Source organism: Schistocerca piceifrons, chromosome 1 (genome assembly GCF_021461385.2).
Source record: "Schistocerca piceifrons isolate TAMUIC-IGC-003096 chromosome 1, iqSchPice1.1, whole genome shotgun sequence".
NCBI lineage: Eukaryota > Metazoa > Arthropoda > Insecta > Orthoptera > Acrididae > Schistocerca > Schistocerca piceifrons.
In genome coordinates, this window is record NC_060138.1 from 818351566 (window position 1) to 818371156 (window position 19591).

Below are 19591 nucleotides of genomic sequence, written 5' to 3' on the forward strand. Positions count from 1 at the left end.
TGCCCCACAACCTCTTGATGCTGCATATGTTGGCATTCTAGTCCCAGCACACTCCACCAGACAGCATTCGTATCTCTCTGTCCTGTGTGTATGACAGTTGCATTCTAGTCCGAGATGCATGCATGAGGTGTGCTCACTTGTTTGTATGAATGGGGTGTGTCTCTCTTTTACTGATGAAGGCTGTGGCCGAAATGTTTATGTAAGTGTCTTTTAATTGTGCCTGTCTGCAACTTGATGTATCTTCTTTACAGTCTGCCTTTTCCTATGTTGTAAACATTCATTCTTGTAATTTATCTACGATACAACTCGCAGACTATTGAATAAACTTGCAACAGCAGAAAATAACCCTATCAGATCATGATAGGTGTAAAAAGAAGCATTCCTTATCCAACACAGCAGCATGGTCCAATGTAAGGTTAATCATAATTGGAAATATTTGGGAACAATTTTTACGGACGCATATAGCCTACCAATGTGGGCAAATAAGGTCCCTGTGTAGACATCTCAGTTCCTTTCAGCAAAATCACAATAAGCTGAGAGTTGAATATTAACGAAGGGGTTACCATTTCTGGCACTTTCCTCTCAACTAGGGTAAGATATCTAAAAACTATAATCAGAAATGTAGGACTGGATGTATCTTTATATGTTTGAGGGACAATAGCATCTTCTATCTCTCTCTCTCTCTCTCTCTCTCTCTCTCTCTCTCTCTCTCTCTCTGTGTGTGTGTGTGTGTGTGTGTGTGTGTGTGTGTGTGTGTGTGTGTGTGTGTAGAACATCAAAAAAACCTTAATAATTGTGATTTTTACCTACTAAATGCAAGAACTGATAGTTTCATATGGAGGATACTGGGTGGTATGAGTATAGTTTGAAGAATTGTTAGCTTGATGACAAAAGAATGAATTTAAAATTGCATTTTCATTTTATGTGATATGCTCCTATTTTACATCAATATTTTCACATAGAGTGTGCATTAGTATTATACAGGGCCACCTTCAAAAGCTTCATAGTTCATGGTGATAATTTCCACCACGAATCATTAGGCAAATGTGTACTACATGCATGCGCACATGCACACACACTAGCTCAGCGTTCGGTGCTTTGCTCGTGTAGACTGTAGGACCTGTAGAGATCTCTCTTTTTTTTTTTTTTTTTTTTTTTTTTTTTTTTTTTTTTTTTTTTTTTTTTTTTTAACAAACTGCAACATCCCCTGAGCTTTTCACACTAATCAAGGCCACCTAAGCATGGTCTGCCATTTACTTTATTGTACAGATATTTCCATAGGAACTTTCATCCCCTAACAAATATTTCTTTATATCTAACCACAAAATGAAACACCAATTTTCATAAATATAGTTTTACAATTTTTTAATGTAACGAAATATTATCCTTTTAATTTTCATCCCCTTTTGCACTTCTTTAGAGGCTGTAACACATTTCTTTCTTCTTTTTCTTTTCTTTTTTTTTTTTTTTTTAACCGAGAGGTTAAAAACCAGTTTTTATAGAAGTAACCTTAAAAATCACTTAGTAGTTCTTTAGTAATTATTTATTTTTTAAAAAAACTGTCACCCACTATTTTAACTCGTTAGTGGTAGATTTCCAAAAATGCTGAAATACGTATTTTTTATTTTCTGACTGGGAAAAACAAATAGCAGTTTTGTACATCTAGCTTCAAAATTGCCTTAATAGCGAACATACTTTCAAAAAGCCTTTCATCCCCTATTTCACCTCTTTGGAGTGGAATTTTGGACAATCGCTTCTTAAATTATGCCTACAGTACAAGATCCACACCCTCACCAAACTTCAGGTTTCTATACTTAGCAGTTTGGGCTGGGCGATGATGAGTCAGTGAATCAGTTGAACCTACTTCATCCCATCAGGAGTTGAATTTCCAAAAACAGTGACATGCATATGTTTTATTTCTAACTGAGAAGCCAAATTTAAATTTTCATAGATTTAGCTTTAAAAATACATTCATAATAAAATATTTTCGTAAAAAATCTCATACCCTATTTCACTCCCTTAGGAGTTCAGTTTCCAAACACACTGAAACATGTATTTTTTTAAATGTGTAGCTGAGAAGACAAATGCTAATGTTCCTAGAGGTAGCTTTAAAAATACTTTAGTAGTTCTTTGATAATGATATATTTTCAAAAAAAGCTTTCACCCACTATTTCACCCATATAGGGTTAAATTTCCAAAAATGCTGAAACATGTTTTTCTTTATTTCTGACTGAGAAACCAAATACCAATTTTTGTAGGTCTAGCTTCAAAATTGCCTTAATAGCGACACTTTTCAAAAACGTCTTCATCCCCTATTTCATCCCCTTAGGGTTGGAATTTCGAAAAATCCCTTCATAAACGAGAGGCGTTTGCATGAGGCTCTCAGACTGCCTATTTTTAAGTGTATTTAATTTATATTCAGTAAGTTGATGTTGTAAGTAAAATGATATAGCTGATCAGAGTTAGAAGAAAAATTATATTTTATGAATGGTGATGCACTTGCTTCACAGTTTCAAATTCTGTCGAGTAAAACTGATTCATGATTCTTTATTATCCAGTGATGTCTGTATTTATACTTCCTTTGTTACATTATTTAACAACTGCATGTGGGAAAACAACATCCCATTTCAGTATGAAAGTGTTGACTAGTATGAAGGCAAATATCGATATGTTGTCATCTGTTTAATCATCAGTTCTTGTTTGCAATGGGTAGTTATCTTTTCTGATACCATTGTTTGTAGCCCACTCTGGGATTAAATGATCATATTGATAAACTATATTAATTATAGCAGTGCTTCTTCAAAATATAGTGTGTATTATTTCATTTACCAGGCAAAACGACATACAATGTGAAAACTAAAATCGAGGAATGTTGCAATATGAAAATAGCTTTTTCAGTTTTTCTTCTTAGTGCATCTAAAATAAAGATGTAATAAATAATTACTGGTTTAGGATGTACTGCGAGAGAAGGATCTTAGAATTGAGAAATTATTGAATGAACGTGAACTGGAACGGGCACAACTAACGAGAGCTGCCAATCAAGCAGATGAAGCTGAACAGAAGCTAGCATCTGTAAATAAGGAGTTTGATGAGGTATGTTGGTATAGATTTAGGTTAACCATACTTTGTAGCACATCAGTATAATATTGTTTCAAGACAGAGTTCTTTTCTGTCATTATTACTGTGAGAGCAACATAGAGTGACAAGTTTTTCAGCCTAATTTGGACATGATTTTTGTATATTATTCTATGCTTGTATTATGCATAGTGACTATAAATCTGTGTGTATCATAAAAATGTGATATATGTTTTCAAATTTTAGTATCGAAGTTCCATGGAGGTAAAAATCAAGGAAATTCAGGAAGTTTTATTGAAACTACAAAAAGAAAATGTAGAACTCGGTAATCAGTTAGATGATGAAAGGAGAAAGTACGAGGATCTGCAATTTAGATTTGAAGAAGAAACTATAAATAAATCTGACTTAGAGGTGAGAAAAACAATATACAGTATTTTGATGCTCAATAAGTAAACCAGTTCATCTAATCTTTCTTCTTAGTCATTCCCACCACATAATTTTAGGTAATATATGTTTAGAAAGGTTCATAAAATGTAAGAATTTCTTTTTTAGGCAATACTTTTGTGTGTGAAAGTATCAGTTCTTATCAGAGTAGTTTTAAGTTGTAAGAAAACAGTGTACAAGAATTGTCTGTTGATCATAACCAACACATATGAGGTAAAAAGAATGTATGTGTACTAAGGAGTTAGTTTTGATGTTTGCCGTGGATATGTCATTATTTTGTAATGTTTTGTTGGTCTTTTTTTTTTTTTTTTAAACTGTATTTCTAAGCTTCAGCTTAATTGTATATAAGTAGTGTTTGGTGATTGCCTTGTCTAAGCTGTAAAAGAATATTGTAATCTTTCTGGTGTTTAATATTATTAATTCTTCTGCACAACAGGCTACAAATGCAACACTTGAGCAACGTGTCCGTGAACTTGAGCTCCAGTTGTCCGGAGCACCAGATGTGGAAGCTCAGTTGGAGGCCCTTAGGAAACAGCACACAGTAGAATTTGAGGCATTACAGAAGCAACATCAAGCTGAACTTGAAGCCTTAGCACTGACTCATGGTCGAGAGACAGAAAAACACCATCATGAGGCTGCTGAGCTCACAAGAAAATTGAACGAAACCTGTGCCGAGCTTGTTGATAAGATCGATCAGGTTGACAGACAAGCAAAAGCTGCTGCTGAAACTGAAGCTGAACTTCAGCAAGAAATTGAGAGAGTTAAAAATATTTCAACATTGAAACAAGAAAGTGAAATCAGTGAACAACACAAGCTCATCAATGAGTTACAAGACCAGGTGAGTCAGCTCAAGGGAGAACTAGAAAAGAAGTCTCTGGACGCAAAAGAAGTCCAAGAAAGCCTTGAAAAGAAACTGGGAGATACTACTGATCTTCTCAATGTTAGTGAACAGAAATTAAATGAAGCTCATCTGAAGAATGAAGCTGAACTGACTGAGAAAAATGAACTGATAAAACAATTGCAAGAGAAAGAATTGGAGCTTAAGAAGAAACTCGAAGACAGTGATAAATTGAAACAAAGTGTAGAACAACACTTGACTGATAGTGTGAATGAGCTCACAATGACAATCAAGGAGAAAACAACTACTATACAGAATCTCAAGGAAAAGGTTGATGATTTGAACAAGAAATTGGAAATTTCTGAAAGTGTGTTGAAGGCAAGTGAAGAAAAACTAGCAGAGACTGTCAGAAAGTACACAAGTGACACAGATGTTAAGAATGAAGCAATAAAGGTATTAGAGGAAAAGGAAATACAGTTGAATAGAAAACTACAAGATGCAGAAGATCTGTTAAAGAGTAAAGAGCAACAGCTCACAGAAACTCTTGAAAAATTTGCGTCTGAACTAAAAGAAAAAAATGATCTAATAAGTTGCCTGGAAGAAAAAATAAAAGGGAGTAGCCTTGAGATCACAGAGCTGAAAGATTCAATAAATGCCTTGAAGCATGAGTATGAAGACAATTTACAGAAAATTAATCGGCAGCATGGGATGGACATTGCAGAAAAAACAAATCTCATAACAGCTTTAGAGGAACAGATTAATAGCAAGGACGAGGAACTGCGGATTATGAAAAATGATACTTTGAACATGAATGAAGATTTGTCAAGTAAAACTGAATTGATTACCAAACTGCAAATTGAAGTTGATGGTAAGAATATTTTCAGAACCTAAAAGCTACTATTTTATATTTCCTTGTAATTTCTTTACACAATTTTATATTTCAAAACAAAGAAAAGGTGTCTTAGTACTTGCTTTTTAGTCTTTTGATGTGGAATGGAATGATAAAGTATTTCAAAACTGACATTATGGGCTACAGTTTTATTGACAAAATAAGATCATAGAATATTTATATAAATAATTTAGGAGGAAAGGAAGCAACTCATCAAACAATAAAAGTGTGGAATTGTCAACAGGCACACAAAAAAGTCTGAAAACTTTGCTAGCTTTCTCAAGGTGGAGCATGCATGCGCACGCGCGCTCACGCATTCACACACACACACACACACACACACACACACACACACACACACACGCACACACACACACATTCTTTCTCTCTCTCGCGTGCGCAGGCGTTTCTGTGGGGTATGTGCTACTCAAGAGGAGTGATATGAATCCCTATGTATTCTTAACAATAAACGATACTCATCAAGAAAAACCATGTAGCAATTTATCATAGAGAAGAGCACAAATGTTGTATGAATCTGTTATTTTATTTGCATTTTAAGAATCATGTCGAGGGATGATGGTTGTCTTCTAGATGGGATGGCAACTGCAGTAATTTTGTTAGAGAAATATCTGCATAGATAGAAACATCTAGCATTACCACTTGCTCTGCAGCCAGCATGAAGTTACCAGAGAAAATATATTTTTGACAGTAGCTATGGTTTTGATCATACAAATGAAATATTTCATCCGACAGACTTCTATGTGGGTTTTGTGTTGGATGTTATAACTTGATAGAAATTGCACATTCTCCATTTATTTTGTGTACATTTATGAATAAAACATGGATTGTAAATATGCAAGAGAAGTTAGAGTAGCAATATTAAATTGCCTTATAGCAATAACAGGGTTGCCACAGGTTGTGGAAATCAGGGAATTTCAGACACATCAGGGAATAATCAGGAAAATTTGGAAAAAAAACACTGGAAAAACCATATTTTTGTCTCAGTAGATGAAATGGTTTGTTTACTGAGGTGTCAAGCATTGTTGCTGGCTGGGTGCAGCTGAGTAGGCGCACCACTTCCCTCCACCCTCAGTACTACTGCTTCTCCCCTTCCTACCACTTCCCTCAGCATGCAGTCAGTGCTGTCTGGTTTTGTAGGTACCCAAACTGAATGAACATGAAGTTCAGATATCTATGGAACCATATATGATTATTGGTGCCTTGTCTTATACAAGCATGAGTGGTATATGGTGTCATTCATGAGACAGACTAGAAGATGATGCAACTGGAATGTCAAAACTGGTTGCCTAATAAAACAATATCAAAATAACAGCTGTTGGTACAGTATTTTTAAATTTAATATCATACCATTGTAAAAATAATGAAAGAAAGGAGGGAGCTAATGTTAATAAAGAACACGTGAGCTCTATTAAAGTGCATTTATTATGTTACAACAGGTCTCATTCACTAGACAATGTTAGATGACCTACTCTTGAATAAAAACAAATATTATGCTAAAAGCTACTCCCACTGCCAACAGTCTCCATAACAAATTCTCACATAAATGTCATGAAATCATGACTCATGTTGAAGGCATATTCTGGAGCATGATAAACACTGTTGTCAGTGTAATTTGCATGTCATTTATTATGTATTATTATACCTTAATTTTGGTTTAACTGCATGTCATCTAGTGATGTTCATTGAATGAAATCAGTCATGACGTAATAACTGTACCTCAGTACAACAGAGGTGTTTCTTGTTAACATCAATGTGAACCAGTTGTGGAGTACAAGATGATCAAGTTAAGAAAAGAAGGAGTAGCTGTACATATAAAAATCAGCATTAAGTCCCACAAAGGTTAGGCAGTGTATTGTATGGTGCTCCACAGCTGTGGATTTAAAAACTCATAAGGTGGTGGTACTGAAAGTCTAGCTGGAAATATTTTATGTTTCATGGAATTCATAGATGTAAATGTTTACAAAATTACTATCATATATTCCAGTTTTTTTGTTTTAAATTGTAGGCTAAATATTTTGCGGCATGAGATAAAGCTGACTTGCCCTATGTTACAAGTATGAACTCTGTACATAATTTAGTGAAATGGGGTCAAATGAAAATCTTTTAATCAATCTATCAGTTAGCATATTAATACGATTATGCAGGTTTAACTGGGAACTTATTATTGATGATGTCTTAAGTGTTGACTTATTATATGCTAGTATTGATTTAGGGCTCCTATACATGTTGATGTTTGGCTTTGGATCATTTTCAACATTAAAGTGCTGCTTAGGATTGGAGGTCATATTACAACAGCTGTTGATAAGTAATTCTTACTTCAAACTACCTTCAATGGACTAGATGTAAAACTAACAGTAAATGTTTATCTAAGCATGGTGGTCAAATGTTGACAATAAAGCACCAAGCAGTTAGGTTCAAATAATTAAAAAAAACAGTGTGTGAAAAATACATAACTCATGATGCATCAGGGTGTTGAATGATAATGTATGGACAGAACATTGAGAAGAGATTCAGAAAGCAGGCATTGTTGATCATAAAAGAAAAAAAAATGCATATGAAAGAACACAATCAATGACTCATCATGGTATTTAGAAATAATTCATAGAAATAACATTTGGAAGAGATTTACTAAGCAGGCTGTGTTGATGAAAATTATTTCTTTCTTAAACCCTCTGTTTCTCAGGTCTAGTGTGCTGACTTATTTTTTTGTAATTCAGGTCTGTCTCCAAACATTACTTTCACCCATATGATACAGAAGAATACATAATATTTGTCAGATTTTGTTTTACACTTTGTAAGGTAATCAATAAGAATAATTACTTGTATGCCTCATAAAATGCTGACCATAGTATTCCCAGCAGATTAAACTGACCTTTTTTTTTCTTTTTTGTGCTCCTAGCTATTGAAAATAAGAGAGTAGACTCATTATAAACAATCATCAATTTTGGGTGAATTTTCTTTTGTAATAAACTGTTCCTATAAACAATTTCAAAGTCTCTTGGTATCCTATTACATTTCTTTGAACAAAACTCACATTACATAAAAGCCTTTGTAAACAAAAATATTTCACAGGTCTAGTGGACACTTAACTTTTGCTGTTGCACTACAAGTATCAATACAGCAAAAACAAAATTTCGTAGATATCAGTGCTAGCTCTGTTCCAGACACAAACTTTACTTTTACATTCATACACACCTTGTAATGAGAGGTAGATACATATTACATTTACTATCAGTGTTGAACACCATGTTAATCTGTCTGTGTAGTGCTCACCACCTCCTTCATAGTGATCCTTTTTTCACGTCATGGTTTGTGTTCCACTCACAATTTTTCCATATCCTAACTGTGAATACAACAATGAATGATTTCTGAATATTGCACAAAGAACGTAATACTAGAAACTAATTGCTGGGTTATGAAAATTGAGACTGCTGGCACTTCTCATGTGCAGATGAATGGTGAAGACCATGCATACCATGCATGTATTCTGTTTCACTAGACATTCACACACACACACACACACACACACACACACACACACACACACACACACACACACGCGCGCGCACCACTGATGCAGTTTGAAGAGCACCTTCAAGAAATATCTTGAGGTCCATGTTTTTCTGGCAACTGTTCTAATTAATCCACAGGAAGACCACTCAGAACCCTCACAGTGTGACTTAACACTTTAGACTATAAGTGCTTAGCTCCTTGGAATTAATAACCTTGCATGCTTTTCTCTTGCAATTCAGAACTCCTAACAGGTTCTCCTGTGGTGCAGCAAAAATAATTTCTCTATAAGAAAAGATGGAATGGAGAAATGTTTGTAAAACTATTAAGATTGGTTTCTTGATAGATATTTTTACTCACTACCAAAGTATTCATCAACATTGATGCACATGAAAGATTAGGCTGCATGCCAGACTGGGACTCAAACCTAAGTTTTCCTTTGTGGTATGTAAAACTACAACATACAGGAGAAATGCTGAGGGTGTAGAACAGGTTATGTCTAGTGTAATGCTGATAGAATAACAGTCAGGGTTACTTCTGAATTATCCTGTGTTGTATTGTGCCTATGTTGATATAGGATTTCAGTCAACTATTTCTGGCTTCCTACACTTGTACATTTAACACTTATCTTTCCCTATTCTGCACATTTCCTTATCTCCAGATGACATTGTTTTAGTAACATTGTTGTTTTCTTTGCCAGCTGAAGATTCGGCCATGGCATGCAATTTTTGTATCTGTCCATCCAACTCTGCATATTATTGTTTTAAAAATTAGTAAATGAAATGCATCACATGTTAAAGTTATTGTTCATGCATAAGCAATTTCTTTCATACAACAAATGTCTACAGCTTTGCACAAAAAATTAGAAACTGCTGAAGAATCAGGCAAGCAGCTGTCAACTGAAATACAGAAACTACAACTTGATGTAGGAGATACACAAAGAAAACTGCAGGCAGCTGATGAGAGGTCTGTCCAGCTCAGTCTTCAAAAGCAGAAACTGGTAATTAAATTTAAGAACAGAGCTATAATAAGGGTCTCATTCTCTACTTTGAAACATGTGGACAAAAAGTGAGTGTGTGTGTGTGTGTGTGTGTGTGTGTGTGTGCATGCATTCATGGGCATGCTGGTGTGCATGTGTTTTCCTGTTTAATTGATAAGGTGCAAGATCACAAAAAAATTTAATTAGTTTGCTTTAAGGTGGAAGGAGTATATAGAGCGTCTATACAAGGGAGATGAATTTGAACTCAATATTATGGAAATGGAAGAGGACATAGATGAAGATGAGATGCAAGATATGATATTGCGAGAAGAATCTGATGGAGGACTGAAAGACCTAGTCAAAACATGGCCCCAGTAGTAGACACCATTCTGTCAGAACTACTGATTGCCATGGAATAGCCAGTCATGACTTGAGTGTGCAAGATGTATGAGACAGGTAAAATATCCTCAGACTTCAAGAAGAATATAATAATAACAATTCCAAAGAAAGCAGGTGCTGACAGATGTGAATATTCCAAACTAGACATTAGTTATAGGAATCGAGGAGCATGAAAGGGAAGCAGTGGTTGAGAAGGGAGTTAGAAACAGTTTAGCCTATCCCCAATGTTATTCGATCTGTACATTGTGCAAGCAGTAAAGGAAACCAAAGAAAAATTTGCAGTAGGAATTAAAAGTTCAGGGAGCAGAAATAAAAACTTTGAGGAGGTTTGACAATGAAATTATAATTTTGTCAGACACAGCAAAGGACTTGGAAGAGCAGCTGAATGGAATGAACAGTGTCTTGAAAGTAGCATAAAAGATGAACATCAATAAAAGAAAAACTAGGGTAATGGAATGTAATTGAAATAAATCAGGTGATACTGAGTAAATTAGCTTAGGAAACAAGAAACTTAAAGTAGTATTGGAGGGAAGTGTGGAGAGGGAGGGGGGGTAAAAATTTTTGAGGGAGACGAAGAGATGGATATATTAAGCAGATTCAGAAGGATGTAGGTTGTAGATTCTAGTAGTTATTTGGAGATGACAATGAGGTTTGAACAGGATAGAGTAGCATGGATAGCTGCATCAAATCAGTCTTCGGACTCTCTCTCTCTCTCTCTCTCTCTCTCTCTCCTCTCTCTCTCTCTCTCTCTCTCTCTCTCTCTCTCTCTCTCTCTCTCCCTCTCTCCCTCCCTCCCCCCTCCCTCCCCCTCCCCCTCTCCCACTTCCCCCACTCCCCACATCCCCCCCTCTCTCCCTCTCTGGCTAACTCACTGTCTCGACACCCTCTAACCAACAGCTTCTCCTTCCTCTGTCTTGTCACTCCCTCCCAATCCACACTTCCACATCATCTTCATCATGTGCCACATGAACTCACCCAGTCCAGTGCCCCTTTGTGGCATGAGTAGCCCATGCATCTGCTGCCTTTCCCTCTCACATTCCTATTCTACACATCTTTCTGGCTGCCTCCTCCAAGACACTGCACAATGTAGATACGTGTGTGTGTGTGTGTGTGTGTGTGTGTGTGTGTGTGTGTGTGTGTGTGTGTGTGTGTGTGTGTGTGTGTGTTTACTCCTGAAGTATATTCATATTGTTATGAATAATTCATTGCATATTGTTCTTACAGGAGGAGAAAATTGCTGACCTTATGAGCTCCACAAGTGATTCTTCAGTTCAGTTAACAAAGCTGAATACAGAACTCAGTGAGAAGGAGCGGGAGCTTGAGCAAACTAAAGAACAAGTCATATCTGCAAAGCAGGATATGGAAATGGCAAAACAAAAACTTGAGCTGTTGATAACAACATCACAAAAAAATGAACAAGAACTGAAAGAAAAAATTGAATCTGCTGTCAGCCATGCTGAAGAAATTGAGAAAGATGCAGAGAGAAAGTTAACAGATGCAAAAATGAAGGAGCAGGAACTTAGAGATTTGATAGAGAAGTTACAGACAGATTTAAAGCAAGCAGATAAGGATTATGGAGGGCAACTCTCTGAAACTAAAAGTGAAGTGAAAAGATTGGAAGAAGAACTGAAGAAAAAAGATAATGAAACTAATACTTTGAGGAAGGAGCTAGAGAAGAAATCAGAAGAAATGGTTAAAGAAGCAAATGAGAAAGAAAACCAGTATAAGAAAGATTCTGAAGAGTTATTTAAAATAATTCAAGGTAAGGATGAGGAACTAAAGCAGAAAATGGAAAACATTATTGTCATAGAAGCAGAATTGAAGAAATTGAAAGAAGAAAATGAGCAATACAGAAATTCACAGGACAGCATAAAAAAACTACATTTAGAAGAACTGGAATCACTTAAATTGGAGAAACTTGCTTTAGATCAAATAGTTTCTGAAAAAGACTTGAGCATACAAGCTTTCATGTCTGAAATAAGTAAACTGAAGTCAGATAAGGATGCAATTGAGGCCACTCTCACAAGCAAAAACACCGAATTAGAGGCTGTGCTGGGTCAGATGGCAGTGCTGGAAAATGAGAAAACTAATTTTGAGAAGACATTGAAAACAAAAGATGTGGAAATGGACAAAATACTGGAAGATAGGCAACAGCTAACAAAACAGGTGGCAGATTTAAATGGTAAAGTAGAGACCATTGAAACTGAACTTTCTGAGACCAAGAAGCAGCTGAATGTAAAAGAAACAGAGTTAATTTCCCAAATAAACATTTTACAGTCAAGAGCAGAAACTGCAGAAACCACCATTGCTGAAAAGGATCGTCAGTTAGCAGAGCAAACCGTTGCATTAAGTGGAGATGTATCACAGTTAAGAAACAGAGCAGAGAAAGCAGAGTCAGAGCTTGCTGAGAAACAAAAACTAGAGCTGGGGTATAGGAAAACAATGGATGAAGATGTCAAAGTGCTAACAAAGAGAGCTGAGACTGCAGAGGCAAATCTGGCTAAATGGCAACAAATGCTGGCTGAGAAAGATGAGCAACTAATAAAAGCAACAGAAAATGTAGAACATCTCCAAACACTCATGTAAGTACATTAATAACTTTGTTTCTAACCGACTTTTCAATTGTTAAGACACTCACAAGAACTGGTAGAAGTGTTGGCCGTAAGTTAATTAAATTTACTCTATTATAAAGAGATTTCAAATGTGACATATTCCTGTCATTATTTGTAGTTTTCAAATCATATAAATTATTATGCTGGAGCACTTAAAGGTTTATAGTGAAACATAAACTCATAAGCAACTGAATTAGAAATAGCTGCTGTGTTAGAGAGAGAGAATACTTCCAAGTACTCAATGTAAGCATGTTACAAATTTTGTTTGAATTCATATTTTCCACAGACAGGATACAAACAAGGTTTGTTAGAGGTATTATGCCATAAATGTATTCCATTTATCCACAAAAAATAGAGACTGCACATGGCAAAGAAAATCAGTTTTAGCTCAAAATGAGAGTTATTTAAAAAAACTTTCAAGGTAAGTTTGGAGATGCTTGTATTGAGAAGAGAGTGTACTTGTGACATCATTAAAAATCGAATAGTTTATATTATACATGACTGATTATTGTCAAACCTTGTATTGGCATTCTGAGCCATAGTCAAGAGTGGAACAGACAAAACATTCAATTTCAGTGCATTTAATTGTGGGCAGATTGTGGGTGCCACACACATGTGACACTTCATCTCTAAGCATTGGTAGACTCTGGGCTTTAGACGAGGCACTGTGTCAAGACTGTATCACGAGTGCTTGCATTTGGGGAAATGTGTCTCCATCAGAATCAGCTGCCTCGAGTAATAAAGTGTTGACAGCAGTGGTCACTGTCAACTTTTGTGTATTTTGACTGCAGAAGACATACATAAACTGCTGCTCCACACATGTGCCCCTGCTCAGGGCATGTTATAGGGCACAGAGATTAGCATGAGTGCAGGAAGATCACCAGTGGACACACATAGTATTGGAAAAGGTCAAGTGGACAGATGATTCATGATATACAGGGTGTGTCTGTAAGAGTGTGCAAAAATGTAACAGAGTGTAGAGAATGCTCCAGTTAACAATTTGAAATAGGGAACCCAGGTTCAGAGAAACCAGCTTAAGGAGATATGGAAGTAAACTTGTCTACCGATTTGTCTAGCATTACTGTTTTCCTGCTTATTTACATTTAACATGCATAAGGGATTTACACATACTGTACTATTTATTTACATGTCATTCTTTATTTCCTGTGAGGAAACAAGGGGGATGAGCCTGATTACTAGGAAGTCATGGTGCAGGTTTTGTTAACTTAAGTTATACATAATGTATTTCTTGATGCAATAATTTACCAACAGCTGTTGGCTGTTGGTAAATTATTGCATCCAGAAATACATGCCAGCCGTTGTCCCATGGTTCATAATGGATCAACAAAGATTGTACATAATGAGGCTCTGTTGTATCATATTTACATTGTCCCATGACAGAACATGCTACAAATCAATGGTAGACCCATTCATTTCTCAGTGCTATTCAGAGACGCACAGTACAATATGATGGAGCAGTACCAGTACAGTTTTGCAGAACTCACTAACATGCACCTTGTGTATGGGGAAGTACATTGCAATGCTTTCACCACTGAAAGGCTGTACACGGAAAAATTTCCTAACAGGCATCATCTGTGATGGCAAGTGTTTATTTCTCTCAATTGACAAATTCAGGAGACCGGTTCATTGGAAAGAAGAAATGAGGGACCTGGCAACATGAGGACCACTCACACACCCGATTTTGAAGAGGAGGTGCTGGGAGGTGTTCCAGTGGTTACCACTACAAGTACTTGTCATATTGCACACGAAATGGGTGCTGCACATACTAGCATGTGGCGAATACTCCGTGAACAACAATTACACTCATATCACCCACAATGAGTCCATGCAATGCTTGTGACTGACTTTGCACCAAGGATTGTGTCAGTGGTTGCTCTAACAATGGATTCATCAACCAGATTGCCTCCAAATCATGCTATTTACTGACAAGTCCTCATTTGATCATGATGGTATTTTGAAAGGCAGGAATAGCACGTGTGAGATGAAGAAAACCCTCATGTTGTAGTAGAGTCACACCATCACTTACATTTTGCTGTGAGTATCTGGGCCTGTGTTGCATGTGACAATCTCATTGGGCCATATCTTTTACCCAGTTGTCTGAATGGCCATCTGTACTTCAGGTTCGTGCAAAGAGTTCTACCTGAGTTGTTGAAGAACATGCCCATGGCTGTTTGAGAGAGGATGTGAATGCAACATAATGATGCACTGCATCACTTCTGTGTGGATATCCACAACCATCTCAGTGCTGTATTTCCTGGTCACTGGATTGGAAGGGGGAGCCTATTCCATGGCCTGTGCAATCACCTGACCTGAATCCCCTTCATTATTTCCTGTGGGAATATCTAAACGTCACTTGCATATGAGACTCCAGTGGATATGGACATGAAATTAGTTGCCAGAATTGCAGCTGCCTGTGATTTGAAACACACCAGGGATATTTGTCAGGCTGTGTCATAATCTTGTTCACCGATTTCCTGCTTGCATTGAGGTTGATGGCTATCAATTTCAGCATGTTTTGTAAGATACAGTACAAATGGTATGTTTGTTGTGTCAGGTATGGTGTTTCCAGTCGACTGTAGCTAAGATAAATAACAAAGTACATAGTAATGTGATTTTATTCCTGTTATCTCCTTAAGCTGGCTTCTCCGACCCCAGGTTCCCTGTCTCAAATTGTTCAGTGGAGCATTCTGTATGTCCTGTTAAATTTTTGCACGCTCTTATTGAAACATCCTGTATACTGGAGCAGGCCAATGTGGCAAGGTACAAATGTATTGAAAACTACTTGCCAGTAGGACTCTATAGAGACAGTTGTTGAAGGTAATCTGGTGTGGGAGATGTTACATGGGATGAATACAAACACCTATATGTCTGCCATCAGTTCTCAGTGTCAAACAATACAAAAATATACTGTCCAATCACATACAATCATTGGTTGGCTTCAGCACACTACGGGTGAACTGTACCTTGAGAAAGACAATGCAATGCCATACCAGTCCCTAGCTATGTCATAATGATTTGAGGAACACTCTACAAGTGTGATATTGCCTGTGTGACTTTCCATGTTACCTGATTTCAATCCTGGGTCCTGGGTCCTATTGGACCCAGTTCCTATTACTCTCTATGAGAGGTAGGCAATAGTTGGGTGATCATGGACCACAATGGCTCCTCAATTGCTTCAGTGTGTAGTGGATACCATGACTTGATGTGCCTGTTAGAGTCTTTGGGACAAAAGGGGAAAAAGGGTGCTACACATTATTAGGTAGGGTCAGGTTTTATTTTTTTCATTAGTGAGTGTATTTTTATGATGAAAAAGTTTTTCTTGCTTTTACAGACATTAGTATAGTAGAATTACTGAAATGTGAAAGGTATTTTAAATCCATCTCTTCAACTACAAGAAAATGCACATTTTGTCATCAAATGCATTTTATATTATTGAAATAAAACATCATCAGTGGTCTTAATGAAAGATATTTATAATTTTGATTATTTTCTAGATTGAAAAACAGACAAAAGTTTTTGATTTTACTTACATTATTTTTTTATGACTTTCATTTACATCGGCAAATGCCATCTGCTTACACATTTTTGAGGTATTCCTTTATTTGACACTGTAATTCTGGCCTAAACCCACACTGCTCTACAGGACTATCTATTTCCTGATGTGAAACACATACAGTGTCCAAAGCAATGTGGGATTAGGCCAGAATCAACAGCACCAAATGAAGGAATATCTCAAAAACATGTAGGCAGATGTTATTTCATGTTGTGAGAAAAATTCAGACAAAAAATATCATAAGTAAAATCTATTTTGTAGGCAAGTTCTGCATTTTGACATATTCCATCCCTTCCACACCAAAAAATTCCTCCCATGCAGCCTGGGCTCCTGTTGGTGCAGTGATGAGAACTCCCTTGCCCACTATGCTGCAGGTCTGATCAAGGCCTTCACAGATAGACAGATAGACCCCTCCCCCCCCCTCCCCCCCTCTCCTGGCCTAGTCTGCAAACAGATTTCCCAGGCCTTATCCCCACATCCTCTCACATACCCAATTCTTCCAACACCCTGAAGAATCAGCTACAAAGGAGTGCCCTCTTCCTCACAATAATACATAATACACAGCCAAGCATAACAAGGTCAATTTCAATGACTTTTTCACAACCTAGGTCACCTGGATCCTTTCCTCCACCTCCAGCTTCTCTGAACTACACAGATAGGAGTTGTCATCCTCTTGGCTCACATAATTGTCCTGGCTTGAATCTCTGGTAACCCACTGCACTGTTCCCACACCCTCCACCCAACAATTTCCCCTCCCTCCATCCTGTCACCCCATCCTAATTCACATCCTCACATCACATTTAGCATGTGTCATTTTCTAATGGCTCTGACAACTGTGCATCACATGCCTAGCGCACCCACCTGCCACCCTTCCCTCCAGCATTTCTAGCTGGAAAACCAACTGCTTCCCTCCAAGCCACTAGCCACCCACCCTAACCCATCTCCCTGTCTTTCACTTCTCTCACCATCAACCCACCCCAACACAGTCCACTTACTGAAATGCCACACTGGCATTGTGAGTCCAGCCTACACAATGTAGGTGTGTGTGTGTGTGTGTGTGTGTGTGTGTGTGTGTGTATGCGCGAGCGTGCGAAAACCACTGATCTACACACATCTTCCACTGGTTCTACTGAAGGCTCAAACTTGAAGTCACAACAAATCTGTTTGTTTGGTTAGCCATTCTGCTTGAACATGAGGCTAAGGTGTTCCAGCTCTTGTGCCTACCTATTTGTGTGTGAAAAGGTGCAAGCCAACATCTGCAGGACTCCCATGCCTTGGTATGGTCGATGCAAACTGACTGAATGACAGAATGGCCAGTAATATTAAGAACCATACAAGTTTTGCCTTAGTAGTGAGCACATTTATTTTACTTGCCGACAAACGCATTATCCAAAGGTTTTACCTGCACTTAGAGGTTTCATCACTTCTTCTTGGGCACTATCAGAGTGGATGCACAGGGGTGCCAGCACCTGGCATTTCCCAAATTTCAACAAGAGTGTTCTCTTCCCATCACATTGGGTGATGACACCCATCGACAGATTGTACTTAACCTCACAAGTAAAGACTTGGACAATGCCATGATGTTAGTCTTAGAGAAAGGACTAAATTTTGCTTCTATGAAATGAAGTGAAATGAAATGAGGGCATGGCATTGTTGGCCAGGAGGCCCCACTTTGGGAAGTTCGGCTGTCGAGTGCAAGTCTTATTTCAGTTGAAGCCAAATTGGGAGACTTTTGCACTGGTGCTGAGGATGAAATGATGATGAGGACAACACAACACCAAGTCCATGAGCAGGGAAAATCCCAAAACTGGTTGAGAATCGAACCTGGGCCCGTTGCATGGGAGGCAGCATGTAACCACTCAGCTAATCAGGCGGACTTTGCTCCTATGCCAAGGGGCCTTCCATCACTGAATTTATTTGCTCAATAGAACAAGTGGTGTCCAACTTTCTTGAGGAAGAAGAAATTAGACAGGAAGTTTCACATACATTGTGTTGGGCTCTGCCTCTTCTGTGTTGAAAGGATAGCAATACAGCCTGCTTGATAAGATCTGGAATTATTAATCCTCCCAGAAGATAAAGGTAATGGTACAGTACTTCTTTTATAGAATAATTATGTGATCAATATGGAATGCTTACTAAAGGACTCTGCATATTGAAGATTGTAGAATGATCCTACTGAACAACTAAAATGGGAGATTCTTTCACTTCTGAAGAAGAGTTCATTATCCAACAACATGCTGAAAAAACTATGTACTGATGCTGCTGTTCTGCTGAGATTATATGATTTGCCGAAAGTTTATAAAGAAGGGGTGCCACTAAGTCCCACTGCAAGTAATTTGAATGTGCCTGCTTTCAACTTGGGCAAATATATTGGTTCTTAGTCATCACAATGGAAAATGTGAACACTGTATTTCCAATTCTGTGAATTTCATCCAGAGTTTGAAGTCTTTGTGTCTTGGTACCTCAGATTTGCAGTGTCTCTTTTCACTCACATTCCTTTTGAAGCAGCCTCAATGTTAATTAGTGAAAACAGGACATGGAACTGATGAAATTTTGCATCATGCACTGATATCTATATATTGTCTATTCAGCGACAAAAAGGAAGTGATGGAATGCCTATGAAAACAACAGTTGTTGACTTGCTGACAGAATGTCTCAACAGTGGTACTCAGTAGTTATTCCTCACATTTGCCGCCTTTCACTGCTGGTGGCACTGTGTGATCACTTGTGTTAGGTACCTGCAATGATGATTTATAGAGCACATGTTGTTGGCCTTCAGTGGCATATAAAGGGGCTGCCATTTCACAATATGAATCAGTTTCAACAAGATCAGCAAACAGTGTCCTCACCTGAAGATGGTGGCCAGGTGGACCACAGAAATGTCGTGTCCAGATGACTACATGACCTGGCTGCAGACCCAAGAAGAATATCATCAGTTAATACACTGGGGAAGTCCGCATAGTCACACCATTGTGCATTACTCCATTAACAGAATTGCAATGCTTCTGCACATTTAGATCATCAAGCTGCTGAAGTATACTCCTACTTACTAATTAATTTGTCTTAGCTGAATATATTCTAAAATGTGAACCATTGTTTTTGAAATTAGCTATGCAGCTGTTTAATATTTTGCATTTAGTGAAACAAAATAATTATTGTCTTGATCAAAATGAATGCAAACAGTGTTGGAGACACAAGGGAAGTTTCTAGTTGTGAGGTATTGGAGCAATAACAAATGAAACAAAGCAAC

General features: G+C 37.5%; 1 protein-coding gene across 6 annotated transcripts in view; it reads left to right on the forward strand.

Moving 5' to 3' along the window:
• Nucleotides 1-19591, forward strand: part of LOC124714119 (CAP-Gly domain-containing linker protein 1) — a 526326-nt gene that overhangs the window by 445128 nt on the left and 61607 nt on the right. For all 6 annotated transcript variants that reach the window (XM_047242995.1, XM_047242996.1, XM_047242997.1 and 3 more), the window contains 5 exons: nt 2953-3093; nt 3322-3486; nt 3956-5225; nt 9626-9777; nt 11380-12737. In XM_047242995.1, coding sequence (XP_047098951.1) covers nt 2953-3093; nt 3322-3486; nt 3956-5225; nt 9626-9777; nt 11380-12737 — 3086 coding nt within the window. The remainder of the gene's footprint in view (nt 1-2952; nt 3094-3321; nt 3487-3955; nt 5226-9625; nt 9778-11379; nt 12738-19591) is intronic.